Genomic DNA, 26,166 nt, shown 5'->3' on the forward strand with positions numbered 1-26,166 from the left:
GATCAGTGAAAATAGTCACATAAACCTTGCACAGTAACCATGGGGCCCGTGAAATACCACGATATGGTTGTCCAAACCATCACTGAACCCCTGTCATGTTTCACTCTTGGGACATAATCTTGGCCAGAGGTAGGAAACAGTGTGAAACAAGACTCAGCCAATGAAATTATTTTGTGCTATGATTATTGTTGCGATGCCATTTCCACTGGATCAGAAATCACTGAGTCTTTCACTGAGACTTTAAGGAAACAACCTTTGAAACTACTTGTTTTAAACTGAAATCAATAGCATAGACTGGAATGCCAAATTACTATTGAGATGGGCAAATATGGACATAAACTATTCCTAGCAATCTTGTAAAGACGGCTTTGTACAGGAGGCTTATACACTCTGTGTACAGCGAGAGAGAGAAAAAAAAATAAAAAATAAATAAAAAATCCACTCTGACTGATACCAAGAAGTCAAGAGTTGTCTCTATCTGTTGCAATGCAGTAGTGTGCACACAATTAATGTGCACAGGGCGATTGAGGAAGAGAGTGAGTTTGTATCATGTTTACTACTTATTGCTGCCGACTGCAAATAAAATAAGAACTCTGATGTAGCACAAACAAACTATTATGGCCATTATAATTATCCAGGCTGCTATGCTGTGGTCGGTTGATGAATTCTGTGTCAATTCCCAGTGTTTCATCTCCGACTGCGGGAGACATCTTCAAGGGGGTCCGTAGCTCTGGCTTGCTGCTGACTGCCACTAAATTCCGTGTCCGCGCGCTCCTGCGCGGCGGTGTGACGTCACGTGTTTTGAAAACGTCAGTGCAATTGGCCGCTGGCGGTCGCCGTTGATCGCCGTTGCCATCACCCAGTAGTGGACGGGTGGTACTAATTTCACACCCTCCTCCTTTCGATTGAAATTATTAGGGTGCTTAGCGATTTCAATTGCCTCCCTGTAGAGCCTTTCATAATATTCGCTTGTGACCGCTAGTACTTGCGTCGCCTCGAAACGAATGTTGTGGTTCCCTGGCTGAAAAGCATGCTCTGCAACAGCTGATCGTTCTGTTTCTCCTCTTCTACAATTGCCCTTGTGCTCTTGCAAACGTTTAGAAACTGTTCTTTTAGTGTTACCAACATAAACATCTCCACAGCTGCATGGGATCCTATACACTCCAGCTTTTTCCAATGGTTTACGAGCGTCCTTGGCAGGCTTAAGGTATTCCTGTATCTTCCTGGTGGGCTTGTAAATTATGGTAATATTCCGCTTCGTCAAAATCCTCCCTATTCTTTCCGTTTCGAGGAGACGCAAGTACTAGCGGCCACAAGCGGATATTACGAAAGGCTCTACAGGGAGGCAATCGAAATCGCTAAACACCCTAATAATTTCAATCGAAAGAGGAGGGCGTGAAATTAAACGGTATATGGATGCCGGTGTTAAAGAAGATGTGTACCACCCGTCCACTACTGGGTGATGGCGACGGTGATGGACAGCGGCCAATTGCACTGACGTTTTCGAAACACGTGACTACATGCTGCGGCATGGGAGCGCGCGGACACGGAATTTAGCGGCAGTCAGTAGCGAGCCAGTGGGTATGTTGGACCTTCCATTGAGCTATGGACCCCCTTGAAGATGTCTCCTGCAGTCGGAGATGAAACGTTGGGAATTGACACAGAATTCATCAACCGACCACGGCATAACAGCCGGGATAATTATAATGGAAATGATATTTCTGGCTACATTTTAGTATCAAACAAACTATTTACATTGATTAAATGTAACTCCGCCTTGGGCTTAGGGCTGTGGGACAGTGGCTGATTGATGAAAAATATTAATACTGTACCAACAAATGTTATTTTAATATTGTTTTATTTCACGGTTACGTTGATACTGTCATTGTCATGAGAAGAAATTCTCATTATTGCTGGTCTTGTATTTGTTGTTATGCTTTTAGGTGGAGTGTGTTGTGGTTAGTTATGTAGTTAAGAGATTTTTGTGGGTGATAGTTCCGTGCTGCCTGGGAGTTAATTGGTGCAGAAAAAAAAATTATTGAGTTCATTGGCTGAGACCTGAAAAGCAGTTTCTGATTTTGCCTTTCCAACATCCAAGATATGGAGATTCTTCCACAGGGTCATGGGCATCATATTGTTGTATACAAAGGACTGACTTCAGCATTGCAAATGCATTGTTTTCCCTGTTTTGTAACTTTCTATATTCTTTATAATGCTTGGGTTTTGGATTTCACACGAAACGTCTGTGCGCAGCATCCTTATTTTTCATAATTTGTGTAATGCTGTTGTCAGCTGTGGAGCAGCTGATTGTGCATACAGGGGAATGTTTGTCATATAAAGCAGTGAGTTTATTAGCAAGTTCATGGATTTTACATTCAATTGTGGGCTCTGTGATTGTTTGATAACATGAGATGTCTTTACTGAAGTAGCATTCTGTTACATTTTACAGCAAATTCATGCAAGTGAACGTGACTATGAGGTGGCAAGCAGCCTTTTGGGAGTCGGCGTGGATTACGCTCATATATCATCGGCAGCATATACGAGAGTACTGTTTCTCTTAAGCAGAGGAATGGTAAGTATAATATATTTCTTATAAAATAATAAAAGAGGAAAGGCCTTGTAGTAGGAAATACCTCCAGGTTCCTTAGATATCATAACTGTTGTATACTTTGATTAAAATAAATTTGTGATTGACATTTCAGTGAGTCAAATGGTAGGGGCCAGCTGCTAACTAATCATATTTCTTTCTCAGGTGCCACATGCTGTGTTGCCTGTTTTATAAGTAAATCTAGGTTCTTGTCATGTGTGGTTGCTACACAACAGGAACATCGCCGTCCTGTCATTACAGCCTGTCAGTCACAAAGTTATTTTATTCGAGCTTTTGATCTTAGCTTATTTCCTGTGCTGGACTAATAGACACGTCTGTACTTGTCAGAGCCCCTCCCTAGGTGTAACTTCATTACAGCACCAGGCCTATCGTCACAGCAGTTTACAGTGCCACAAGCTAAGCCAGCCTAATCTTCCTAGGTATCTTGTTGTTTCTGGATGCAGATTCCTCATTGCCTGTGTGTTTGTTTTACCTGAGAATCAATTATCCATCAGTGGCAGCTATGCCTTAAGTAGGACATTAAACACTTTCTTGACTGTTGAGTTCTCTACATGCTCCACTCTACCAGACCTCTCCCTTACAACCATCACAGTATTCCTCATTTGGACACGTTATCTACTGTGGATGTTTTTGATTGTCCATCATATTGCAAGTCCAGAATCTAATTTCTCATTATTATTATTATTATCTTTCTTTCTTTTCTCAAACATTATGTCTGGTCAAAAATGGAGAGTGACACGGACCTCTATCAAGCGTGACTTCCTTTTGATCTTAGCTTATTTTTATTATTATTATTATTATTATTATTATTATTATTATTATTATTTTAAGTAACTAACAATTATTTTACCTCTGAAGACCAAACTTTTGGCAGAACTGTAAAACGATTGAGGGAGTTAGCATGTTTCCTCGTAAACATTGAGATGAGTTCTTACACAGAGTTTTTTTTTGCTGTCCGAACTTGTGGTGAGCCTTAGCTTTTAAGTCTTGTTGCACAATTAAACACCTTCTGACACAAATTTATATTTCTCTAGATTTTATGCCACTTAAATGTTGATATGCATCATTGCACATCAAGCTCAGTAGTGGCAATCTCATAGTGGCAAGCCTTGAGTTTGATAGTTGGAGTCTCTTGCACTGTGGGTGTGCTGTCCTTCACAGCAGTGAAAGTTGTGGCACACTGATCTTTATGGCTGCAGAAATTCTTGTTAAGTATGATACAAATTTGTGTATGAAATCTATTTCATTCATTACCCACAAAAGCGTTTGTCGGTGCGAATTTGTTGGGTTGTCATGGTTTGTACCAAATTGAACGGTGCGCACAAAAACATGACAAGATTATTTGTCATATTATGTAGAACCAACTAAGACTGCAGTCCATAACTGCCCAAAAAATTATTGATGGACATCACCCTAAATCTTTTGTATTGTTCCAATAATCAGTCTTTTGCCATCTACCTAATCATCAGAATTTACTTTTGAGGTGCAATGATACCTGTAAATCGGACTGCCTAATCTGTGATCCTCACTCCTATGATCTTGCTAGGTCCAAATGCTCTTCCAAGTCTTCCACGGTTCCTTTACACAAAAGAGTTATCAAATTCCCTCCATGCTAATGATCAAGAGACAACGGTATTGTCAGGAGTGCCCCAGGGAAGTGTGATAGACTTCTGCTGTTTTCTATATACATAAATAATCTGATGCAGAGGTTGAGAGACAATCTTTGTCTATTTGCTAATGATGTTGTAGTGTACAGGAATGTGCTGTAATTGAGTGACTGTAGGAAGACGCAGGCTGACTGGGACAGAATTTCTGTTTGGTGTGATGAATGGCACTAAACGTAGAAAAATATAAGTTAATGCAGGTGAGTAGGAAAAGTAAACTACAGCTACAGTATTACTGGTGTGGTGTTTGACACAGTCACATTAACTAAATAGCTAGATGTAACATTGCGAAGCGACACGAGATGGAATGAGCACATGTCAGTAGTAGGGAAAACGAATGGTTGATTTTAGTTTATTGAAAGAATTTTAGGAAAGCATAGCTGTTCTATAAAGGAGACCACATGCAGAACACTAGTTCAACCCTTTCTTGAGTACTGCTCAAGTGGTAGGGATCTTCACCAGGTCAGATTACAGGAAGGCAGCAAAGCAATTCAGAGATGTTTTATTATGAGGGTCACTCCAAAAGAAATGCACACCATTTTTGTAAAAGTACAGTTTTCATTCTGCATGTGTGAAAGTCTTACAGTGTGTAGATACATCCTTCCCGCTTGTTTTCAAACTTAGTTCAACCTGTTCCCGTGAGTGGTGCCGTCACAGCATGTCTTAAAGATAGCTGCTACACTTGACGTTCGTCAGAAGCAATGTGCTGTCATAGAATTCCTGTGCTGTGAAAACGAGACAGTGGGATACATCCACAAGAGGTTGAAAAAGGTGTATGGAGATGCTGCTGTCAATTGCAGTACAGTTAGTCGGTGGGCAAGCAGGTTACGTGATGAAAACGGGCACGGCAATATTGAGAATTGTCCTCGCAGCGGCAGGCCTCGTACTGCACACACTTTAGACAATGTGCAGAGAGTTACCAAATTGGTGACTGCTGACAGACGCATCACAGTGAATGAATTGTCAAGCTACGTTGGGGTAAGGGAAGGAAGTGTTTGCAAAATACTGAAAGTGTTGGCATTAAAAAAAGGTTTATGCCAGGTGGGTTCCCAGAATGTTGACAGTGGCTCACAGAGAAACAAGAAAAATGGTATGCAGCGGACTTTTGGAACAGTACGAGAATGGTGGAAATGAATTTCTTGGAAGAATTGTGACAGGTGATGAAACATGGCTCCATCATTTTTCACCAGAGACGAAAAGGCTGTCAATGGAGTGGCATCATGCAAATTCAGCCAAGAAAAAAAAATTTAAAACTGCACCATCTGCTGGCAAAGTTATGGCTACGGTGTTTTTAGATTCCGAAGGACTCTTGCTTGTGGACATAATGCCAAGTGAAACCACCATAAATTCTGATACATATGTGACGACACTGAAGAAATTTCAAGCTCGACTGAGTCGTATTCGACCACATCAGCAAAAGCAGGATGTTTTGCTGTTGCACGACAATGCATGGCCACATGTCAGTCAAAAAACCATGGAAGCGATCACAAAACTCGGATGGACAACACTGAAACACCCGCCTTACAGTACTGACCTGGCTCCATGTGACTATCATCTCTTTGTGAAACTGAAAGACACTCTTTGTGGAACAAGGTTTGAAGATGATGACTCCCTTGTGCACGCTGCCAAACAGTGGCTCCAACAGGTTGGTCCAGAATTTTACTGTGCGAGTATACAGGCACTGGTTCCAAGATGGCGTAAGGCAGTTGAGAGGGATGGAAATTATGTGGAGAAATGAAAATATTGTTCGTAAAAGATGTATCTACCTACTGTAAAACTTTCAAACATGTAGAATAAAATATGGATTAAAAAAAAAATAGTGTGCATTTCTTTTGTAGTGACCCTCATAGATTTGCTACCACTGTGTTCGGTCAACATGTGAGTACTAAAGAGATGCTTTGTGAAATCAAATGGGAATCCCTGGAGGAAAGACGACATTCTTTTCATGAAGCATTATTGAGAAAATTTGGAGAACCAGCATTTGCAGCTGACTGCAGAATGATTATACAGTTGCAAATGTACATTTCACACACAAAGGGAAGATAATAGAAATTAGGCCTCGTACAGAGGATATAGGCAAAGTTTTCCCTCACTACATTTGGGAGTGGAACAAGGAAAGGAGTGGCTAATAGTGGTACAAGGTATTGTCTGCCATGCACTGTGTGACAGCTTGCAGAATATTATGTAGATGTAGATGCCAAAATGTTCTGAACTTTCAGTGCATAATCTTCTTTATAAATTGTCTGAGTGATATTGGTGCTGGCAATATATATTGAACATAAAATATCAATATATTTTTTATATATTGCATTTTCAGTATGTTCAAAAAGTTATTATTTTTAGAAAAGTTGTTAGCTTTGAAACAGGATTTTTTATTATTTAATTTTATTATATGGGAAATTTGCATTTGTTTATTTACAGAAAAGTTTTTGTCAAAAAATTTGTTTACCATTTATGAAAATATAACATTTTCATTGCTCTTAACATAAAGAAAACCTTTATTAAACCCACATGGCAGTTTGTGACTTCTGAGAGTGATAAACGTGGTGCCCTGAGCCATTATAGCGTTTATTCTTACCTCAGTCAAAATACCCCCTCTCCCTTTCATAATTCCCCCTAGGGGAGCACCACTCTTTGGTGAGTATCTGCTTGGCTACCATGGGGTCCCAGCCTGTGCAGCATTGCTTCCCCTTCCTGTGCTGCAAACCTATACTTGGACTGTCTCTTACCTCCTCTGACTTTCCATCGAATGGTCCTTCTGGTGCAGACCCTGTTTGGACTTGGTTCACGATTTTGATCCTGATTTCTAGTTTCACTCCTGGCACTGTCTTCACCTTCTATTAATGATTATATGGTCCCTTTTATTGGATTTGACCTGCCAGCCTTTCCAAATTTTACAGAAGTGCATGTCATGCTGGGAAGGTCACCCACTGTGGTGTTTGCTCTGCCCCTGTGCCCTTCCAACCTGGCACCCTATCTTCTTGTTGTTGCAGTACACCCAAAACCTACCGTGCGGTAGCCATCCTGTTGGGGGGAGGGGGGGGGGGGTCATCAAGAGCCTGTGTGATGGTAGCCGCCTGACCATGCAGGGGGTCACACTGTTGCCTGCAGTGCACATTCTCCATGTATGCCATGGACTATGGGGACTATGTACCCATTATGACTGGGGCACGGGGACTGGCTACGAATTAATGGCCAGATATCCGTTGCGTGGCTGGATGGTGCCCGTGGGGAGACCACCCTGCTCCCATTTGAAGTGGGTGGCACCATGGCAGATAGTTCACAAATGATGCAAGTTAAACTCACTCTTGCTGGTGGTCACATGGCCGCAGCAGTCTCTTCAAATGGAAACTCCTTGTAGAGTGCAACAGAGTATGATCCCTACATGTTCTCTTCCCTTGCCACACTGGAGAGGAGCACAGGACTGGACAACAAGGAGCAAAATCCTCCACCCAATACTGGGTCTGTACAAAGACCTGTGGGGGCACCTTTTGGCTACAAAGCCATTATTTTGTGTGGAAACCATTGAAGACAAATATGGGGAAGTCGCAGGTGAATAGCGGTTCCCTTCTTGGTAAATCATCATCTCCTCCGCAGTCACACATGCTGCTCTCTTGTAAAAGATTGTGTGAGATTCCAGTGATGTTACTCCCCACAAGTCTTACTATGGTCCAGGGTGTCTTCTTCTGCAATCTGACGATGAGCCGCGGACCAACTTATAACAGCAAGGTGTGCACTTAATCCATCGTGATTTAACATTTTAATGTTCGTATAATAAGTTTCCGTCTCTTTAATCTAAGAATAGATGATCAATGCAGCTAGCCGCTACCTCTGTGTAATGTCTTCTCTGTATAGACGTGTATCTGTTGTCTTTAAGATCCCTTCACCTTCACACATAAGTCTATACAGTAAAGTGAGGCTCTCCCAGTTCTTGGCTGATCCGTGAGAAGACAGGCGAAAAATTAGACTAATGGAGGATTATTAGTATTATCTCTGTTTTCATTCGCTCTCTCTCTTTCTCTCCTTTATCTATGTATAGTTTTTAATATAAGATTTCATTACGTGAGATAGTGATAAAAAGAATCAGCCAAATAGAATCTTTGGTGGAGTCCTTCGTCTTGGTAATCAGCGGCTGGCTTGCTGTAAGAGATCTTTACATTTATTATTACTGTTAAACACTGCAGTCAGTCGGGAGAATCAATCGTTTGGACAATTTGTTCCTTTTACGAAAGATTGCGAATTCCAGATGGGTACGAAGCCTTTTTGGACGATTTAACGCAGCCTCAGTGATTGCAGGCTCTCTTTGACACAGCTGAAACTTCCCCAATAATTACAGGGCCAACATGATCAACAAATGATTCAGAAAAAAACTCATTCGTTCATTCACTCCAGAACAAAAAAGTCACAAACCTTATTTATGGAGGAAATCGTGTATTAAATCCACCTCCATTACATGTCCAGATCTCCGGTGATTCTACGCCTTAATTATTTTCCTTTTACAATCTCTTTCTCTTCAAAACTAACCGCTAGCGGCACAAATGTTAATTGGCTCGCTTTAGCGAGAAGAAAAGCAGAGTATGTATCTCTCAGAAACACGTCAATCCCTCAACTGATACTCCAGAAGCTGTCCTAGTTACCACTCTAACAACCATGGAGAACGCATATATGCACCTGTTATTTCAAAGATTAAATGCGCTAGAAAATACTTTGGCGTCGACGAGCTGTTGCCGCATATATTACGAGAAAATCAGATCTGATAACTTTTCCAAAGTGAATGAATGTGGATGGTTTGATTGAAAATGATTAATTGGTGTGTGGTAGAGGGTATTTGCTGTGGGGACATTACAGTGACCAAGGGAGAACAGAGTTGCTTCTGGGGCCTTCATCTTGGATTTCGAAGGTGGTATTTGCCTGAGAAGGTCAGGGTGATGGTCTATCGGTGTGATGTGAAGCCCCATGTTCTACTCCGAAGAGATGCTTCAGGTGTATGAAGATCAGACATATGTCTTCCCGTTGCACAGCTACCCATGTCTACAGGGATTGTGGAGGTCCTCTGCGCACAACTGTTCCTTGTGCCCCTCCCCCCATCTGTGTAAACTGCACCAAGCTCCACTCCCCTACTCACCAGATTGCTCTTCTTTTAAGTATGAGAAGAAAATCCAGAAGTATAAGAGCCTGGGAGAGATCACGTAACAAGAGGCCAGAAAAAAGTATGAACATCTTAATACCAGATAAATGACACACTCTTACGCTACAGCTGCAATGTTGTCACCTACTCTCTTGACAGTGCCTTCCTCTTTCGCACTTCTTACAGTGGGCTTTCAGAACCACTGATACTTCCTCCCCTTTTGGTAGCCAACCAAGCCATACCCTCGTGGACCCCAGAGATCACTGCAGCCATATAGATCATAGGCAGGCTCTCCAATGCCATAATCAACACCCTTCACTGGAGCACCTCATTGCCTTTAAACGGCTCTATGCCCATGTCAGCTGCCTCATAAAATGACGAAAGCAAGAATTCTGGGAGTGGTATGTTTCCACCATTGAATCAAGTACCTCTCCACCACAGACATGGGAAAAGATAAGATTAGCCTACAGCTTCCAGTTCCTTGCAGTTGCACCAAATATTTGCTTAGATGGTGCCATTTATACTGATCCAGACACTCTCGCTGAACATTTTGCTGAACATTACACTTGTGCATCTGCGTCTGAGAACTACCATTCCGCTGTTGAGCTCATAAAACAGCAGGTGGAATGAAAACACTTATCTTTTACTACCTGACACTTGGAGCCATATAATGCTCCATTCAGTGAATGGGAACTCTCCAGTACCCTAGCACCTTGCCCTCATACGACCCCAGGACCAGACTGCATCCACAACCAAATGCTGAAACCTCTGTCAGTGGACTGTCAGTGTCACATACGTGCCCTCTTTAGTTGGATATGGAATGAATGTGAGCCCCCGTTTCAGTGGCAAGAAAGTGCAATAGTTCCAGTACTTCAACCGTGTAAGAACCCCGTAGAGATGGACAGTTATTGCCCAATCAGCCCTACCAACGTTCTCTATAGGCTGCTCATATGCATGTTGGGCATGTGCCTGTGTTGTCTGCTTATATCTCAGGGCCTTTTGGCTGCATCTCAGGGTGGTTTTCCCAAAGGCTGCTCATTGTTGATAATTTGATTCACCTGGAGTCCACCATCCAGACGGCCTTTGCACGTTGTCAGCACCTCGTTGACATGACAGGACGTGGCATCACCATATCCTTACTACATTATGTGAGTTGGGCTCTGGGATGCACTACCGATTTTTGTCATGAACTTCCTGTCACACTGTACATTCTGGGGTCAAATGGGTGCTTCACTGAGTACCCGCGCCCCCCCCCCCCCCCCCCCTCCCCGTATCCAAGAGAACACGGGGGCTCTCTCAGGGCTCTGTACTGAGTGTCCCCCTCTTTCTGGTGGCCATCGAAGGTCTAGCAGCGGCAGCAGGATCTTCAGTATCGCCCTCCCTATATCCCGATGATTTTTGCTTTTATTATTGCTACTGTAGTATGGGTGCTGCTGAGCGTCACCTAGAGGATGCCATACAAAAGGTGTGATCATGGACTCTCACCCATGGCTTTCAGTTTCAGCTGCCAAGACTCGTGTCATGCTTTGTAACTGTCGCACTGCCCCCCCTCATCCAGAGCCTTATCTAGATAATCAGCTACTTTTTGTAGTTGAGACGCACTGTTTTTTGGGATCGGTCTTCAGTTCCCAGCTGCTGTGGCTTCCCCACCTTTGCCAACATAAGTGAAAGTGCTGATGACACCACAGTACACTTCACTGCCTCGGTAACATTAACTGGGGTGCAGCTCACTCTACCCATTTGTGGCTCTACAAAGCCCTGATTCAACCCGTCTTGATTATGGGAGTCTTGCATATGGTTCAGCATCACCCTCAGCATTGTGGTTACTGGGTCCCATTCATCATTGTGGGTTCCAATTTGCAACAACAGCCTTCTGAACTAGTTTTGTAAGCAGCCTACTAGTCGAGGCTGGAGTCCCTCCATTACTTATCAGGTGCCAACAACAACAGCTGCTGAATTATTCTGGACACTGAACATTCTAACTACTGTATCCTTTTCCCTGGAAGGGAGCTCCACCTCCCACAACAGCAACCCAGAACTAAGTTTAAATTGCTGATGCCCCTGCTCCCATGCCCCCACGCCCATGCCCCCACACCCCACCAAGCCCCTGCATTTATGTGTGCGATGCCCTCACATCATCTGCGATAGCAAGAAGGCAAGCTGGGACTTCTTTACCAACTCCTTTTACACCTTCACTCCCCCCATCTGTAGTTTGGAGTTGAATCCGACAGTTATCTGGCGCGTCTAATTTCTCCCTGATCTCTGGGCTAACTGTCGCGCAAGATACCTTAGTGGACTCAGTCACAATTTCTAACTCATTGGGTCACTTTGCTGAGATTTTGAGCTCTTCAAATTACCCGCCAGCCTTTCTTCTGAAGAAACGAGCAGCGGAAGTGCTACCTTTTGCTTTCTCCTCTCAAAATCGCGAAAGCTATAATACCGTTTTTTCACGCTCCAGCGTGCTCTCTCTTCCTCTTGCTCTTCTGCCCCAGGACTGGATGGCATCTGCGTCCAAAAGTTGCTGCATGTATCATACCGTAGTCTGCATTACGTTCTTCGTCTTTATAATCAAATTTGGTCCTACAGTACCTTTCCCAGAACTGGGAAGCTATCATCATTCCTGTTCCAAAACCTGGAAAGGGCAAACATCTCCCCTCTAGCTATCGCCCCATCTCTCTCATGAGTAGTGTATGTAAGGTTTTGGAGCATATGGTAATTGCCGTTTAGACTGGTGGCTGGAGTCTATGCGCACAAATGGAGGATGCCACAGTTATTTACACTGATGGCTCAAAGACCACCTTTGGTGTTGGGAGTGCCTATATTGTTGGCGACACCCCTATTAGATTTCAGATTTACTGCAGAGATTTACAATGTTCTCCATCTGCCACCATAAGCGGATACAGTATATTATATGCTCGGATTCACTCAGCTCTCTTCTCAACCTCCAAGCTCTTTATCCCATCCAGCCTCTGGTCCACCAGATTCAGGACTGCCTCTGCATGCTCCACTTGGGGGGGGGGGGGGGGTGTCTGTGGCATTCTTCTAGATCCCAGGTATGTTGGTATCCGCAGAAATGAGGCAGCCGATATAGCAGCAAAGGTTATAGTCTCTCTTCCTCGGCCTGCTGTTTGCATGGTTCCCTTTGCTGATCTACGGAGTGTTTTATGTCATTGTGTTGGTCCTTTATGACACACAAATTGGTCTGCACTTCCCGATAATAAACTACGGGACATAAAACCTCTTCCCTGTACTTGACCTCTTCCTCCCGGTCTCATCATCAGGAGGAGGTAATTTTAACTAGATTCCGGATTGGGCACTGTCTTTTTAGCTGTCGACATCTTTTAAGTGGCGATCCTCCCCCACTTTGTCCCCACTGCTCTCAACCGTGGACGGTGAGACACTTTTTACTTCAGTGCCTCTATTTTAATGCACTACACACCCATTTGGAGATAAGAGAACGACTTGTATGAATATCAAGAGCTCAGATGGAAACCCAGTTCTAAGCAAAGAAGGGAAAGCAGAAAGGTGGAAGGAGTATATAGAGGGTCTATACAAGGGCGATGTACTTGAGGACAATATTATGGAAATGGAAGAGGATGTAGATGAAGATGAAATGGGAGATATGATACTGCGTGAAGAGTTTGACAGAGCACTGAAAGACCTGCGTCGAAACAAGGCCCCGGGAGTAGACAACATTCCATTAGAACTACTGACAGTCTTGGGAGAGCCAGTCCTGACAAAACTCTACCATCTGGTGAGCAAGATGTATGAAACAGGCGAAATACCCTCAGACTTCAAGAAGAATATAATAATTCCAATCCCAAAGAAAGCAGGTGTTGACAGATGTGAAAATTACCGAACTATCAGTTTAATAAGTCACAGCTGCAAAATACTAACGCGAATTCTTTACAGACGAATGGAAAAACTAGTAGAAGCCGACCTCGGGGAAGATCAGTTTGGATTCCGTAGAAACACTGGAACACGTGAGGCAATACTCACCTTACGACTAATCTTAGAAGAAAGATTATGGAAAGGCAAACCTACGTTTCTAGCATTTGTAGACTTAGAGAAAGCTTTTGACAATGTTGACTGGAATACTCTCTTTCAAATTCTAAAGGTGGCAGGGGTAAAATACAGGGAGCGAAAGGCTATTTACAATTTGTACAGAAACCAGATGGCAGATATAAGAGTCGAGGGGCACGAAAGGGAAGCAGTGGTTGGGAAGGGAGTGAGACTGGGTTGTAGCCTCTCCCCGATGCTGTTCAATCTGTATATTGAGCAAGCAGTAAAGGAAACAAAAGAAAAATTTGGAGAAGAAATAAAAACTTTGAGGTTCGCCGATGACATTGTAAATCTGTCAGAGACAGCAAAGGACTTGGAAGAGCAGTTGAATGGAATGGACAGTGTCTTGAAAGGAGGATATAAGATGAACATCAACAAAAGCAAAACAAGGATAATGGAATGTAATCTAATTAAGTCGGGTGATGCTGAGGGAATTAGATTAGGAAATGAGACACTTAAAGTAGTAAAGGAGTTTTGCTATTTGGGGAGCAAAATAACTGATGATGGTTGAAGTAGAGAGGATATAAAATGTAGACTGGCAATGGCAAGGAAAGCGTTTCTGAAGAAGAGAAATTTGTTAACATCGAGTATTGATTTAAGTGTCAGGAAGTCATTTCTGAAAGTATTTGTATGGAGTGTAGCCATGTATGGAAGTGAAACATGGACGATAAATAGTTTGGACAAGAAGAGAATAGAAGCTTTCGAAATGTGGTGCTACAGAAGAATGCTGAAGATTGGATGGGTAGATCACATAACTAATGAGGAGGTATTGAATAGGATTGGGGAGAAGAGAAGTTTGTGGCACAACTTGACCAGAAGAAGGGATCGGTTGGTAGGACATGTTCTGAGGCATCAAGGGATCACCAATTTAGTATTGGAGGACAGCGTGGAGGGTAAAAATCGTAGAGGGAGACCAAGAGATGAATACACTAAGCAGATTCAGAAGGATGTAGGTTGCAGTAGGTACTGGGAGATGAAAAAGCTTGCACAGGATAGAGTAGCATGGAGAGCTGCATCAAACCAGTCTCAGGACTGAAGACAACAACAACAACAACAACAACACACCCGTTTACAGCTGTCGCCTGATATATCTTCCCTTTTAGCAGATGACAGGCACTCAGCCGGATACATTGAATAGTGGCGGGGAGGGGGGGCAGACTAGAAATGTGATACATATTGGAAATCTTAATAAAAATTTGCTACTTAAATAATTAAAAGGAAAATTTTGAAAGAATGATTAAAAAAGGATTGGAAAGTACTCATATTCTGGCTGAAGTTTAACTGACAGTAATATAAATGGACCTTCGATATTGAACACATATATTCAGTATCTAACATTTGTAAATTATATGCATCTGTTTTTGTTACAGCTATTGTGCATGGAGATTTGTATGACAATACTGGTTCTTGGTCGCCCCTCCTCTGCTCACACGAATTCTTCTTGTTAGCTTCGATCCTCTTAATGCAAGATTCTCGGCACGTCGCGGAATAATGAACAGGAAATAACTGTGCAAACAAACTTTCATATCTTGATAACACTTTTACTGTACAGTTGGAATACATGTTTTAACAATATTAAATCAACAGAACTCTCAATACGTCTGCCCGCTATCACGTATAGACAGACAAATGAATCTAAAGAAGTTTAAAGAAATGGAGAGCATCTTTTTCCTTGCTTTGTTTCTGACCCTATAGTATTGCTGGTATAAAACTACTTAATAGCAGTTTTCTAAGATTCCCTTCTGTTTTTAGTTTCCCTCCTCCTCGAGTTTCACTCCCATTGCTACTGATTTAAATTTCGGTTTTTTACGCTTCACTGATCCACAGAATGGGTGCTTATGACCATAGCTGTTTTGCACCCTAAAACCATAATGAAATAAAAAAATAAGAAACTGCCAATGTGGAGCCTACCTGATGGTGGCTCACATACTCATAGACTGCCCTAATTTGCCTGCTTTCAGGCGGCATCTTAATCTTCTTGATGCACTACTCTGGTGCTAGCGGACAATGCCAACTTGGCTGAGCAGGTGTTATGTTTTGCCCACAAAGGTGGTTTCTATCGGTCCTGTAAGGTAGGGATTTTTGGGGTCAATGACTGCCTGAGAGGTTGGTGGGGCATCCATTATCTCCCTGCTGCCTCCCTCCCAGGTCTCAGAGGTCCCTTTCTGGTAGTCCTTGCTGGGTAGGCCACCCTGGCCTCTACCCTTGCCACCTTTTTATTCTCTTTATTGTTTTTAATTTCTTGGTTTTAAGGCCTTGTCTTGACCGATCTTTTAATGACTTGCCTGTGGTGTCTTTTTTCTGGGCTTCTATGTTGGCTTTTATTGTGTTAGTTACCAGTTAGTTTTTCCAAGATTCGCCTTTCGCCTCTGTCTGCTAGTGACTACTCCTGGTTTGCCACGTAGCAGATTAGTCCCTTTAACTCCGAACCAACCTTATGTCGACCTTATAATCTTACATAACTATGCTACCCACTAATTCATAAACCTTGTTTGCTTCTTTCATGGAAATTGTCACCAAGGATTCCAGTTTTGGCCATTCTTCCACATCCTTAGCCTTTTTGGATAATTGCGTACAGCCCCCATTTGCAGGTTTGACCCTCCTCTTTTCAGAATTTTTTTCTCAGCAGCACGGATTGTGCCGAGAAGGTTGCCCAAAGTGTCACATGTCCCATCAGATATGCAATTACACCTTATTCATCTAATACGTGAATAGTGCCCTAAACCCAAGATAAACTATCCATCATTGAGTGGTTGCAAAGTACAGTTGTAATGCCCTTGACCAGCGAGGAATGGATTGTCAGTGCCTGAACTACGAATTGCTCATGAATGCCAATGAGTCTCCGTTTGTCATATCAGAGATTATGTGCAACAGGTACTCCATGCCAAGTAACCAATGCTGTGGTGTCTAAAAGCATAAGGGATTTTAATGCTAACAGCCCTGTGTGGGACAGTTCTAAAATTTCCCACTGATGGAATCTACTAGAACAAGTACCCTCTTTTTTTAATTTTAATTTTTTTTAACAATTATTCATTTTAGTCCAGCATACAGTGCTTTATCAGTTACTCATCTATTGGTATGCGGCTCCAGCTTTCTCCTGTCTCTTTATTATAAACTACATGATCGTGGGTGTGTGTGTGTGTATATATATATATATATATATATATATATATATATATATATATATATATATATATATATATATATATATATATATATATATATAGTTATAATAGAGGGAAACATTCCACGTAGGAAATATATATCTAAAAACAAAGATGATGTGACTTACCAAATGAAAGTGCTGGCAGGTCGACAGACACACAAACAAACACAAACATACACACAAAATTCAAGCTTTCGCAACAAACTGTTGCCTCATCAGGAAAGAGGGAAGGAGAGGGAAAGACGAAAGGATGTGGGTTTTAAGGGAGAGGGTAAGGAGTCATTCCAATCCTGGGAGCGGAAAGACTTACCTTAGGGGGAAAAAAGGACGGGTATACACTCGCACACACACACACACACACATATCCATCCACACATATACAGACACAAGCAGACATATTTAAATATGTATCGACAGGTCGATAGACACACAAACATACACACAAAATTCAAGCTTTCGCAACAAACTGTTGCCTCATCAGGAAAGAGGGAAGGAGAGGGGAAGACGAAAGGAAGTGGGTTTTAAGGGAGAGGGTAAGGAGTCATTCCAATCCCGGGAGCGGAAAGACTTACCTTAGGGGGAAAAAAGGACAGGTATACACTCGCACACACGCACATATCCATCCACACATACAGACACAAGCAGACATTTGGTCTTTAAATATGTCTGCTTGTGTCTGTATATGTGTGGATGGATATGTGTGTGTGTGCGAGTGTATACCCGTCCTTTTTTCCCCCTAAGGTAAGTCTTTCCGCTCCCGGGATTGGAATGACTCCTTACCCTCTCCCTTAAAACCCACTTCCTTTCGTCTTTCCCTCTCCTTCCCTCTTTCCTGATGAGGCAACAGTTTGTTGCGAAAGCTTGAATTTTGTGTGTATGTTTGTGGTTGTTTGTGTGTCTGTCGACCTGCCAGCAGTTTCATTTGGTAAGTCACATCATCTTTGTTTTTAGATATATATTTCCTACGTGGAATGTTTCCCTCTATATATATATATATTTTATATATATATATATATATTTATATATTGCAGAGGCGAGATGTTGTTGAATGACAGGTGAGGTATGAGTGGCGGCAACATGAAATTATATATATATATATATATATATATATATATATATATATATATATATATATATATATATATATAAAAAATAGAGGGAAACATTCCACGTAGGAAAAATATATCTAAAAACAAAGATGATGGGACTTACCAAATGAAGTGCTGGCAGGTCGACAGACACACAAACATACACACAAAATTCAAGCTTTCGCAACAAACTGTTGCCTCATCAGGAAAGAAGGAAGGAGAGGGAAAGACGAAAGGATGTGGGTTTTAAGGGAGAGGGTAAGGAGTCATTCCAATCCCGGGAGCGGAAAGACTTACCTTAGGGGGAAAAAAGGACGGGTATACACTCGCACACACACACACACACACACACACACACACACACACACACACAAGCAGACGTTTGTAAAGGCAAAGAGTTTGGGCAGAGATGTCAGTCGAGGCGGAAGTGCAGAGGCGAACATGTTGTTGAATGACAAGTGAGGTATGAGTGGCGGCAAATTGAAATTAGCGGAGATTGAGGCCTGGTGGATAACGGGAAGAGAGGATATATTGAAGAGCAAGTTCCCATCTCCGGAGTTCGGATAGGTTGGTGTTAGTGGGAAGTATCCAGATAACCCGGACGGTGCAACACTGTGCCAAGATGTGCTGGCCGTGCACCAAGGCATGTTCAGCCACAGGGTGATCCTCATTACCAACAAACACTGTCTGCCTGTGTCCATTCATGCGAATGGACAGTTTGTTGCTGGTCATTCCCACATAGAATGCATCACAGTGTAGGCAGGTCAGTTGGTAAATCACGTGGGTGCTTTCACACGTGGATCTGCCTTTGATTGTGTACACTTTCCGGGTTACAGGACTGGAGTAGGTGGTGGTGGGAGGGTGCATGGGACAGGTTTTATACCGGGGGCAGTTACAAGGGTAGGAGCCAGAGGGTAGGGAAGGTGGTTTGGGGATTTCATAGGGATGAACTAAGAGGTTAACAAGGTTAGGTGGACGGCGGAAAGACACTCTTGGTGGAGTGGGGAGGATTTCATGAAGGATGTATCTCATTTCAGGGCAGGATTTGAGGAAGTTGTATCCCTGCAGGAGAGCCAAATTCAGAGTCTGATCCAGTCCTGGAAAGTATCCTGTCACAAGTGGGGCACTTTTGTGGTTCTTCTGTGGGAGGTTCTGGGTTTGAGAGGATGAGGAAGTGGCTCTGGTTATTTGCTTCTGTACCAGGTCGGGAGGGTAGTTGCAGGATGCGAAAGCTGTTGTCAGGTTGTTGGTGTAACGGTTCAGGGATTCCGGACTGGAGCAGATTTGTTTGCCACGAAGACCTAGGCTGTAGGGAAGGGACCGTTTGATGTGGAATGGGTGGCAGCTGTCATAATGGAGGTACTGTTGCTTGTTGGTGGGTTTGATGTGGACGGATGTGTGAAGCTGGCCATTGGACCGTTTCTAGTCCACAAACAGTTCCTTTCACCTATTAAACAACCATTTCGTCTAGTTCTGATAACTTTCGCTTTATTTCCATTTCCGTTTTTCCTACATCACTGATAATTTTTAGCCGCTTCCCACAGGTTTTAACGTCATTATTTCTTCGCCAGACAATTGTTAACCTCATTTTCATAATCTGCCACCACAAAACCACTCTTTTTAATACATTTACACACCATTTTTTCGAAATTTTCCCGAATCTCTCCATCCTTTAACGTGTTTTGGCGGCAACACGACCACCTAACCTTTGTGCACATCGTTGTCTACCAACCCAAATTCACCACAGGATCAACATAGCCCAGCTTTATCCAACACTTTTTCGCCTTTTTTCACAACAGATCTCCAGTTACTTTCCCCAGTTATTTTCATTTCCATTTCAACCTCATGTTACACTTTCCACCTTCTAATACCATGTCACCCTCACAACACCCCCGCAACGACCCCATTAAGTTTTATTTACATTCCCTCCGCAAACATGCCTTCACCCTAGCCAGATTACGCTCGCATATTTTATTTTCTCAGGCTTGTCTGACATTTGGCATTACCCCCAAAGGCCTCACACTTAAAAGTTCCCATCTCTGGCTGCAACCCTTCTTTCCATCAGTCCCTATACCAGTTCCAAACTGAACAATCCATTGCCCTCACCCACCTAATCCTTCACCTACACATTAACTCAGCCAATGAACACACCCGTCAACTCCTATCCTTAATAAAAGTCCTCAATCTTTCCTCTCCCACATCTACACCAGCTGTTCAGAGCATCCTCCTACAGGCCAACCGCAAATTAGAACAGCATGCCACCCTTCACCTCAAAAAACTATCCAATCTCCTGGTTTCCCACCTCCGGAAAGGCAACTCACTCACCATTCACAACCTTTCCAGCAAACCTCAACCTCCTCTCATTGCACACAAACCCAGTCTCTCCCATCTACTCGACCTCCCACTTCCAGCTCCACTCCCTCCAAAACCTCAAAATTCCAACAACACAATCTGGAACCACAACACCCTAATTCAGTAGTCAACCTTTCCTCCAAACCTCTCTCCCAATCCGAAACCTCTGTCCTATCCAAAGGCCTCACCTTCAGCCCCACTCCCAGATTCAACCAAACAGCCCTCGTCAAAGATTTACTGTCCTACACTCGTACTCTCTGCTGGAAGTATAACTTTGCCACGAAGAAAAATGATCCTAATCCTACTCCTAATGATCCAACTCCCCAGGACACTATCCAAATTGAACCCTGCCTAGAACAGTTCCGTCCTCCGTCACAGCGGGACCCACCTCCTCTTCCACAAAATCACCCTCTCCAAATCTTCCAGGAATTTCTGACTTCCAGCCTTGCATCTCAATCCTTCTTAAAAAATCTTAATCCTACTCCCAACATCACCACTGCTGAAGCCCAGGCTATCTGTGATCTGAAGGCTGACCGGTCCATCGTCATCCTTCCGCCGGACAAGGGTTCCACGACCGTGGTACTTGATCGTCGGGAGTATGTGGCTGAGGGATTGCGTCAGCTTTCAGACAACACCACATACAAAGTTTGCCAAGGTAATCCCATTCCTGATGTCCAGGCGGAGCTTCAAGGAATCCTCAGAACCTTAGGCCCCCTACAAAACCTTTCACCTGACTCCATTAACCTCCTGACCCCACCGACACCCCGCACCCCTACCTTCTTCCTAAAATTCACAAACCCAATCATCCCGGCCGCCCCATTGTAGCTGGTTACCAAGCCCCCACAGAACGTATCTCTGCCTACGTAGATCAACACCTTCAACCCATTACATGCAGTCTCCCATCCTTCATCAAAGACACCAACCACTTTCTCGAACGCCTGGAATCCTTACCCTACCCCCAGAAACCATCCTTGTAACCATTGATGCCACTTCCTTATACACAAATATCCCGCACGTCCAGGGCCTCGCTGCGATGGAGCACTTCCTTTCACGCCGATCACCTGCCACCCTACCTAAAACCTCTTTCCTCATTACCTTAGCCAGCTTCATCCTGACCCACAACTTCTTCACTTTTGAAGACCAGACATACCAACAATTAAAGGGAACAGCCATGGGTACCAGGATGGCCCCCTCGTACGCCCACCTATTCATGGGTCGCTTAGAGGATGCCTTCTTGGTTACCCAAGCTTGCCAACCCAAAGTTTGGTACAGATTTATTGATGACATCTTCATGATCTGGACTCACAGTGAAGAACAACTCCAGATTTTCCCCTCCGACCTCAACTCCTTTGCTTCCATCAGATTCACCTGGTCCTACTCCAAATCCCATGCCACTTTCCTTGATGTTGACCTCCACCTGTCCAATGGCCAGCTTCACACATCCGTCCACATCAAACTCACCAACAAGCAACAGTACCTCCATTATGACAGCTGCCACCCATTCCACATCAAACGGTCCCTTCCCTACAGCCTAGGTCTTCGTGGCAAACAAATCTGCTCCAGTCCGGAATCCCTGAACCATTACACCAACAACCTGACAACAGCTTTCGCATCCCGCAACTACCCTCCCGACCTGGTACAGAAGCAAATAACCAGAGCCACTTTCTCATCCTCTCAAACCCAGAACCTCCCACAGAAGAAACACAAAAGTGCCCCACTTGTGACAGGATACTTTCCAGGACTGGATCAGACTCTGAATTTGGCTCTCCAGCAGGGATACAACTTCCTCAAATCCTGCCCTGAAATGAGATACATCCTTCATGAAATCCTCCCCACTCCACCAAGAGTGTCTTTCCGCCGTCCACCTAACCTTGTTAACCTCTTAGTTCATCCCTATGAAATCCCCAAACCACCTTCCCTACCCTCTGGCTCCTACCCTTGTAACCGCCCCCGGTATAAAACCTGTCCCATGCATCCTCCCACCACCACCTACTCCAATCCTGTAACCCGGAAGGTGTACACAATCAAAGGCAGAGCCACATGTGAAAGCACCCATGTGATTTACCAACTGACCTGCCTACACTGTGACGCATTCTATGTGGGAATGACCAGCAACAAACTGTCCATTCGCATGAATGGACACAGGCAGACAGTGTTTGTTGGTAATGAGGATCACCCTGTGGCTAAACATGCCTTGGTGCACGGCCAGCACATCTTGGCACAGTGTTACACCGTCCGGGTTATCTGGATACTTCCCACTAACACCAACCTATCCGAACTCCGGAGATGGGAACTTGCTCTTCAATATATCCTCTCTTCCCGTTATCCACCAGGCCTCAATCTCCGCTAATTTCAATTTGCCGCCACTCATACCTCACCTGTCATTCAACAACATCTTCGCCTCTGCACTTCCGCCTCGACTGACATCTCTGCCCAAACTCTTTGCCTTTACAAATGTCTGCTTGTGTGTGTGTGTGTGTGTGTGTGTGTGTGTGTGCATGCGCGCGAGTGTATACCCGTCCTTTTTTCCCCCTAAGGTAAGTCTTTCCGCTCTCGGGATTGGAATGACTCCTTACCCTCTCCCTTAAAACCCACATCCTTTCGTCTTTCCCTCTCCTTCCTCCTTTCCTGATGAGGCAACAGTTTGAATTTCGTGTGTATGTTTGTGTATGTTTGTGTTTCTATCGACCTGCTAGCACTTTCGTTTGGTAAGTCACATCATCTGTGTTTTTGGATATATATATATGACATTGACAATTTTCTTTGTCTGGCATGTCAGCGCCCATGGGAAAACCCTCCATTGTGGAATTTGAAGAATGCCAATTGGCGTAAATTCAGTTTCCATAATCCCTGATCTTTCCACCCAAAGGAGGAAGGAAATTATTTTTTGACATACCAGCACTGCTGTATTACAAGTGATAGGAACCCCAGTTACTCTCTCCTCAGCTTCCCATTGTTGGAGACATTTACCATGGTGTAACCATGAAATAATCATGGCTGTTGAAGTGAGTCAGGTTCTCCAGCAACATAAGTGACTTGCAGCATCTTTGAAAGATGCTACACATCGGTGGATTGCGTATTTTTAAAAAGCTAAGGGTATTTTGAAATTTTTGCAGCTGCTATTGGGATGTGTGCTGATGAAGGTGCTTTTCTGTCTTCTTCACACACTGACATATGGTGTTCCATATGGCCCTGTTCTGAATGTAACACATTTCCCAATACCAATTAACAGACTAATAGAGGCTATAGGATCTATAACACTGTTCGACATGCGTTCTATTTCTGATATTAAAGTAAGTGCTTCTAGACCATTTTACCGTGGGAAATTCAAATATGTAAACAAAATATCGTTGTCAGGGATACTTTTTATGTAATATATATATATATATATATGTATAGGTTATAATAGAGGGAAACATTCCACGTAGGAAATATATATCTAAAAACAAAGATGATGTGACTTACCAAATGAAAGTGCTGGCGGGTCGACAGACACACAAACAAACACAAACATACACACAAAATTCAAGCTTTCGCAACAAACTGTCGCCTCATCAGGAAAGAGGGAAGGAGAGAGAAAGACGAAACGATGTGGGTTTTTTGGGAGAGGGTAAGGGGTCATTCCAATCCTGGGAGCGGAAAGACTTACCTTAGGGGGAAAAAAGGACGGGTATACACTCGCACACACACACCTATCCATCCACACATATACCAATATATACCAGTATATGTGTGGATGGATATGTGTGTGTATGCGAGTGTATACCCGTCCTTTTTTCCCCCTAAGGTAAGTCTTTACGCTCCCGGGATTGGAATGACTCCTTACCCTCTCCCTTAAAACCCACATCCTTTCGTCATTCCCTCTCCTTCCCTCTTTTCTGATGAGGCAACAGTTTGTTGCGAAAGCTTGAATTTTGTGTGTATGTTTGTGTTTGTTTGTGTGTCTGTCGACCTGCCAGCACTTTCATTTGGTAAGTCACATCATCTTTGTTTTTATATATATATATATCCACATTTCATGGCAAACACAGAGACGTTATAGAGAAATACGGGTATGTTGCTGCATCCAGTAGTGATAGAACGTGATAATTTCTTGTGCAACAGCAGGTGGGAAGAATCGGACATCATTAGATTATCCCCCGCCACACCTATTTCATTAAGATCACCTTAAACATTCCATTAACTCGAACGGCGACAGCCGGTCGCTGCCTCGGCAGTAAAGCTTCACGCCTCCTAGGTGGAGGTGCATCGAGTTTACAACAGTGGTGTTAGCCACAATTTGTGTCAGTCTTAACGAGTGGGTGTTTTGGCTGACAAGTAACTGTCATATTTCCGAGCAGGGTTGAATTTTTTAGTTCCTATGTGTAAACTGATTGAGCCTGGCGCTGAAGGTAAAACGACTGCTTGTTTTTACACATCAGCGTTCCTCTAGTTCCCTACTATTAATTTAATACAGGTGTATTACCAAAGTGGTATTTTTAAATTTGCAGAAATGCCACGTCGTCGTGGATGTTGATATAAGCCGGACAACTTCTGCTACATCTGTGGGAAGTTCACTTTTGCTAGAAATAGGAAGAAAATTTCTTCAGTCATAAAGAAAGCATACAAACATTACTTTGGAGTAGAGGTAGGAGACCAAGATAAAGAATGGGCACCACATTTCTGTTGTGATACATGTTACTGCAAACTAATTCAGTGGTGGAAAGGTAAAGAGAATGTGGCGTTGTTTGCTGTTCCCATGGTGTGGAGGGAGCCTAAGGACCATGTTACTGACTGTTATTTCTGTCTAACAAAAATTCAGTGTTTTACAAACAAAAAGTCGAAGAGGCACATTGTTTACCCAGATCTGCTTTCAGCGAGAATGCCAGTGCATCATTCCGACAACCTACAAGTACCTTCAAGAGCACGAGGTCGAATTACGAGTGACAGTGAAATAAGTAGTACTGAAGAAATCACAGATGATGATTCTTTATATCACTGCACAAGTGAGTCATCGCCACATTTGTTAACACAGGCAGATTTAAATGATTTAATACGTGATCTAGGACTAAGTAAACAAAAGGTGCAGCTGCTTGATTCAAGATTACAAGAGTATAATATATTGCACCAAAGTACTAAAATCAGTGCGTTCAGGCACGGAGAATATGCCTTTATTTCTTATTTTTCAACTGACGAAGCACTGACATTTTGCAATGACGTTGCTGGCCTGATGAAAGTGCTGAACTTCACTTATATTTCACAGAAGTGGAGACTTTTCATAGATGCATCGAAAACAAGTCTGAAGGGTGTTTTGCTCCATAACAGAAATAAAATACCCTCTGTTCCAGTAGTTTGACAAAAGAGAATTACAAATTCGTACAAAGGATGCTATATTCATTAAAATACAATGAACAAAAATGGAAAATATGTGCAGATTTCAAGGTAATTGCTATGGCACTGGGAATGCAACAAGGCTACACAAAGTATGCCCGTTTTCTTTGCGAGTGGGATAGTCGAGGCCGAAATTCTCACTACGTGAAAAAGAAATGGCCTAGGCGAAGATGGAAAGTTGGCGAAAAGAATGTACAACGTGAAAGTCTGGTAGCTCCTGAATCTACATCTACATCTACATTGATACTCCGCAAGCCACCCAACGGTGTGTGGCGGAGGGCACTTTACGTGCCACTGTCATTACCTCCCTTTCCTGTTCCAGTCGCGTATGGTTCGCGGGAAGAACGACTGTCTGAAAGCCTCCGTGCGCGCTCTAATCTCTCTAATTTTACATTCGTGATCTCCTCGGGAAGTATAAGTAGGGGGAAGCAATATATTCGATACCTCATCCAGAAACGCACCCTCTCGAAACCTGGCGAGCAAGCTACACCGCGATGCAGAGCGCCTCTCTTGCAGAGTCTGCCACTTGAGTTTATTAAACATCTCCGTAACGCTATCACGGTTACCAAATAACCCAGTGACGAAACGCGCCGCTCTTCTTTGGATCTTCTCTATCTCCTCCGTCAACCCGACCTGGTACGGATCCCACACTGATGAGCAATACTCAAGTATAGGTCGAACGAGTGTTTTGTAAGCCACCTCCTTTGTTGATGGACTACATTTTCTAA

General features: G+C 43.3%; 1 protein-coding gene across 1 annotated transcript in view; it reads left to right on the forward strand.

Annotated features, from left to right (window-relative positions):
• The window catches only part of LOC124798568 (MAU2 chromatid cohesion factor homolog), a 207,370-nt gene that overhangs the window by 28,211 nt on the left and 152,993 nt on the right, over nucleotides 1-26,166 (forward strand). The window contains exon 3 of the mRNA XM_047262030.1: nucleotides 2,450-2,572. Within this exon, the coding sequence (XP_047117986.1) occupies nucleotides 2,450-2,572 (123 nt within the window). The remainder of the gene's footprint in view (nucleotides 1-2,449; nucleotides 2,573-26,166) is intronic.

This window comes from Schistocerca piceifrons, chromosome 5 (genome assembly GCF_021461385.2).
Source record: "Schistocerca piceifrons isolate TAMUIC-IGC-003096 chromosome 5, iqSchPice1.1, whole genome shotgun sequence".
Taxonomy (NCBI): domain Eukaryota; kingdom Metazoa; phylum Arthropoda; class Insecta; order Orthoptera; family Acrididae; genus Schistocerca; species Schistocerca piceifrons.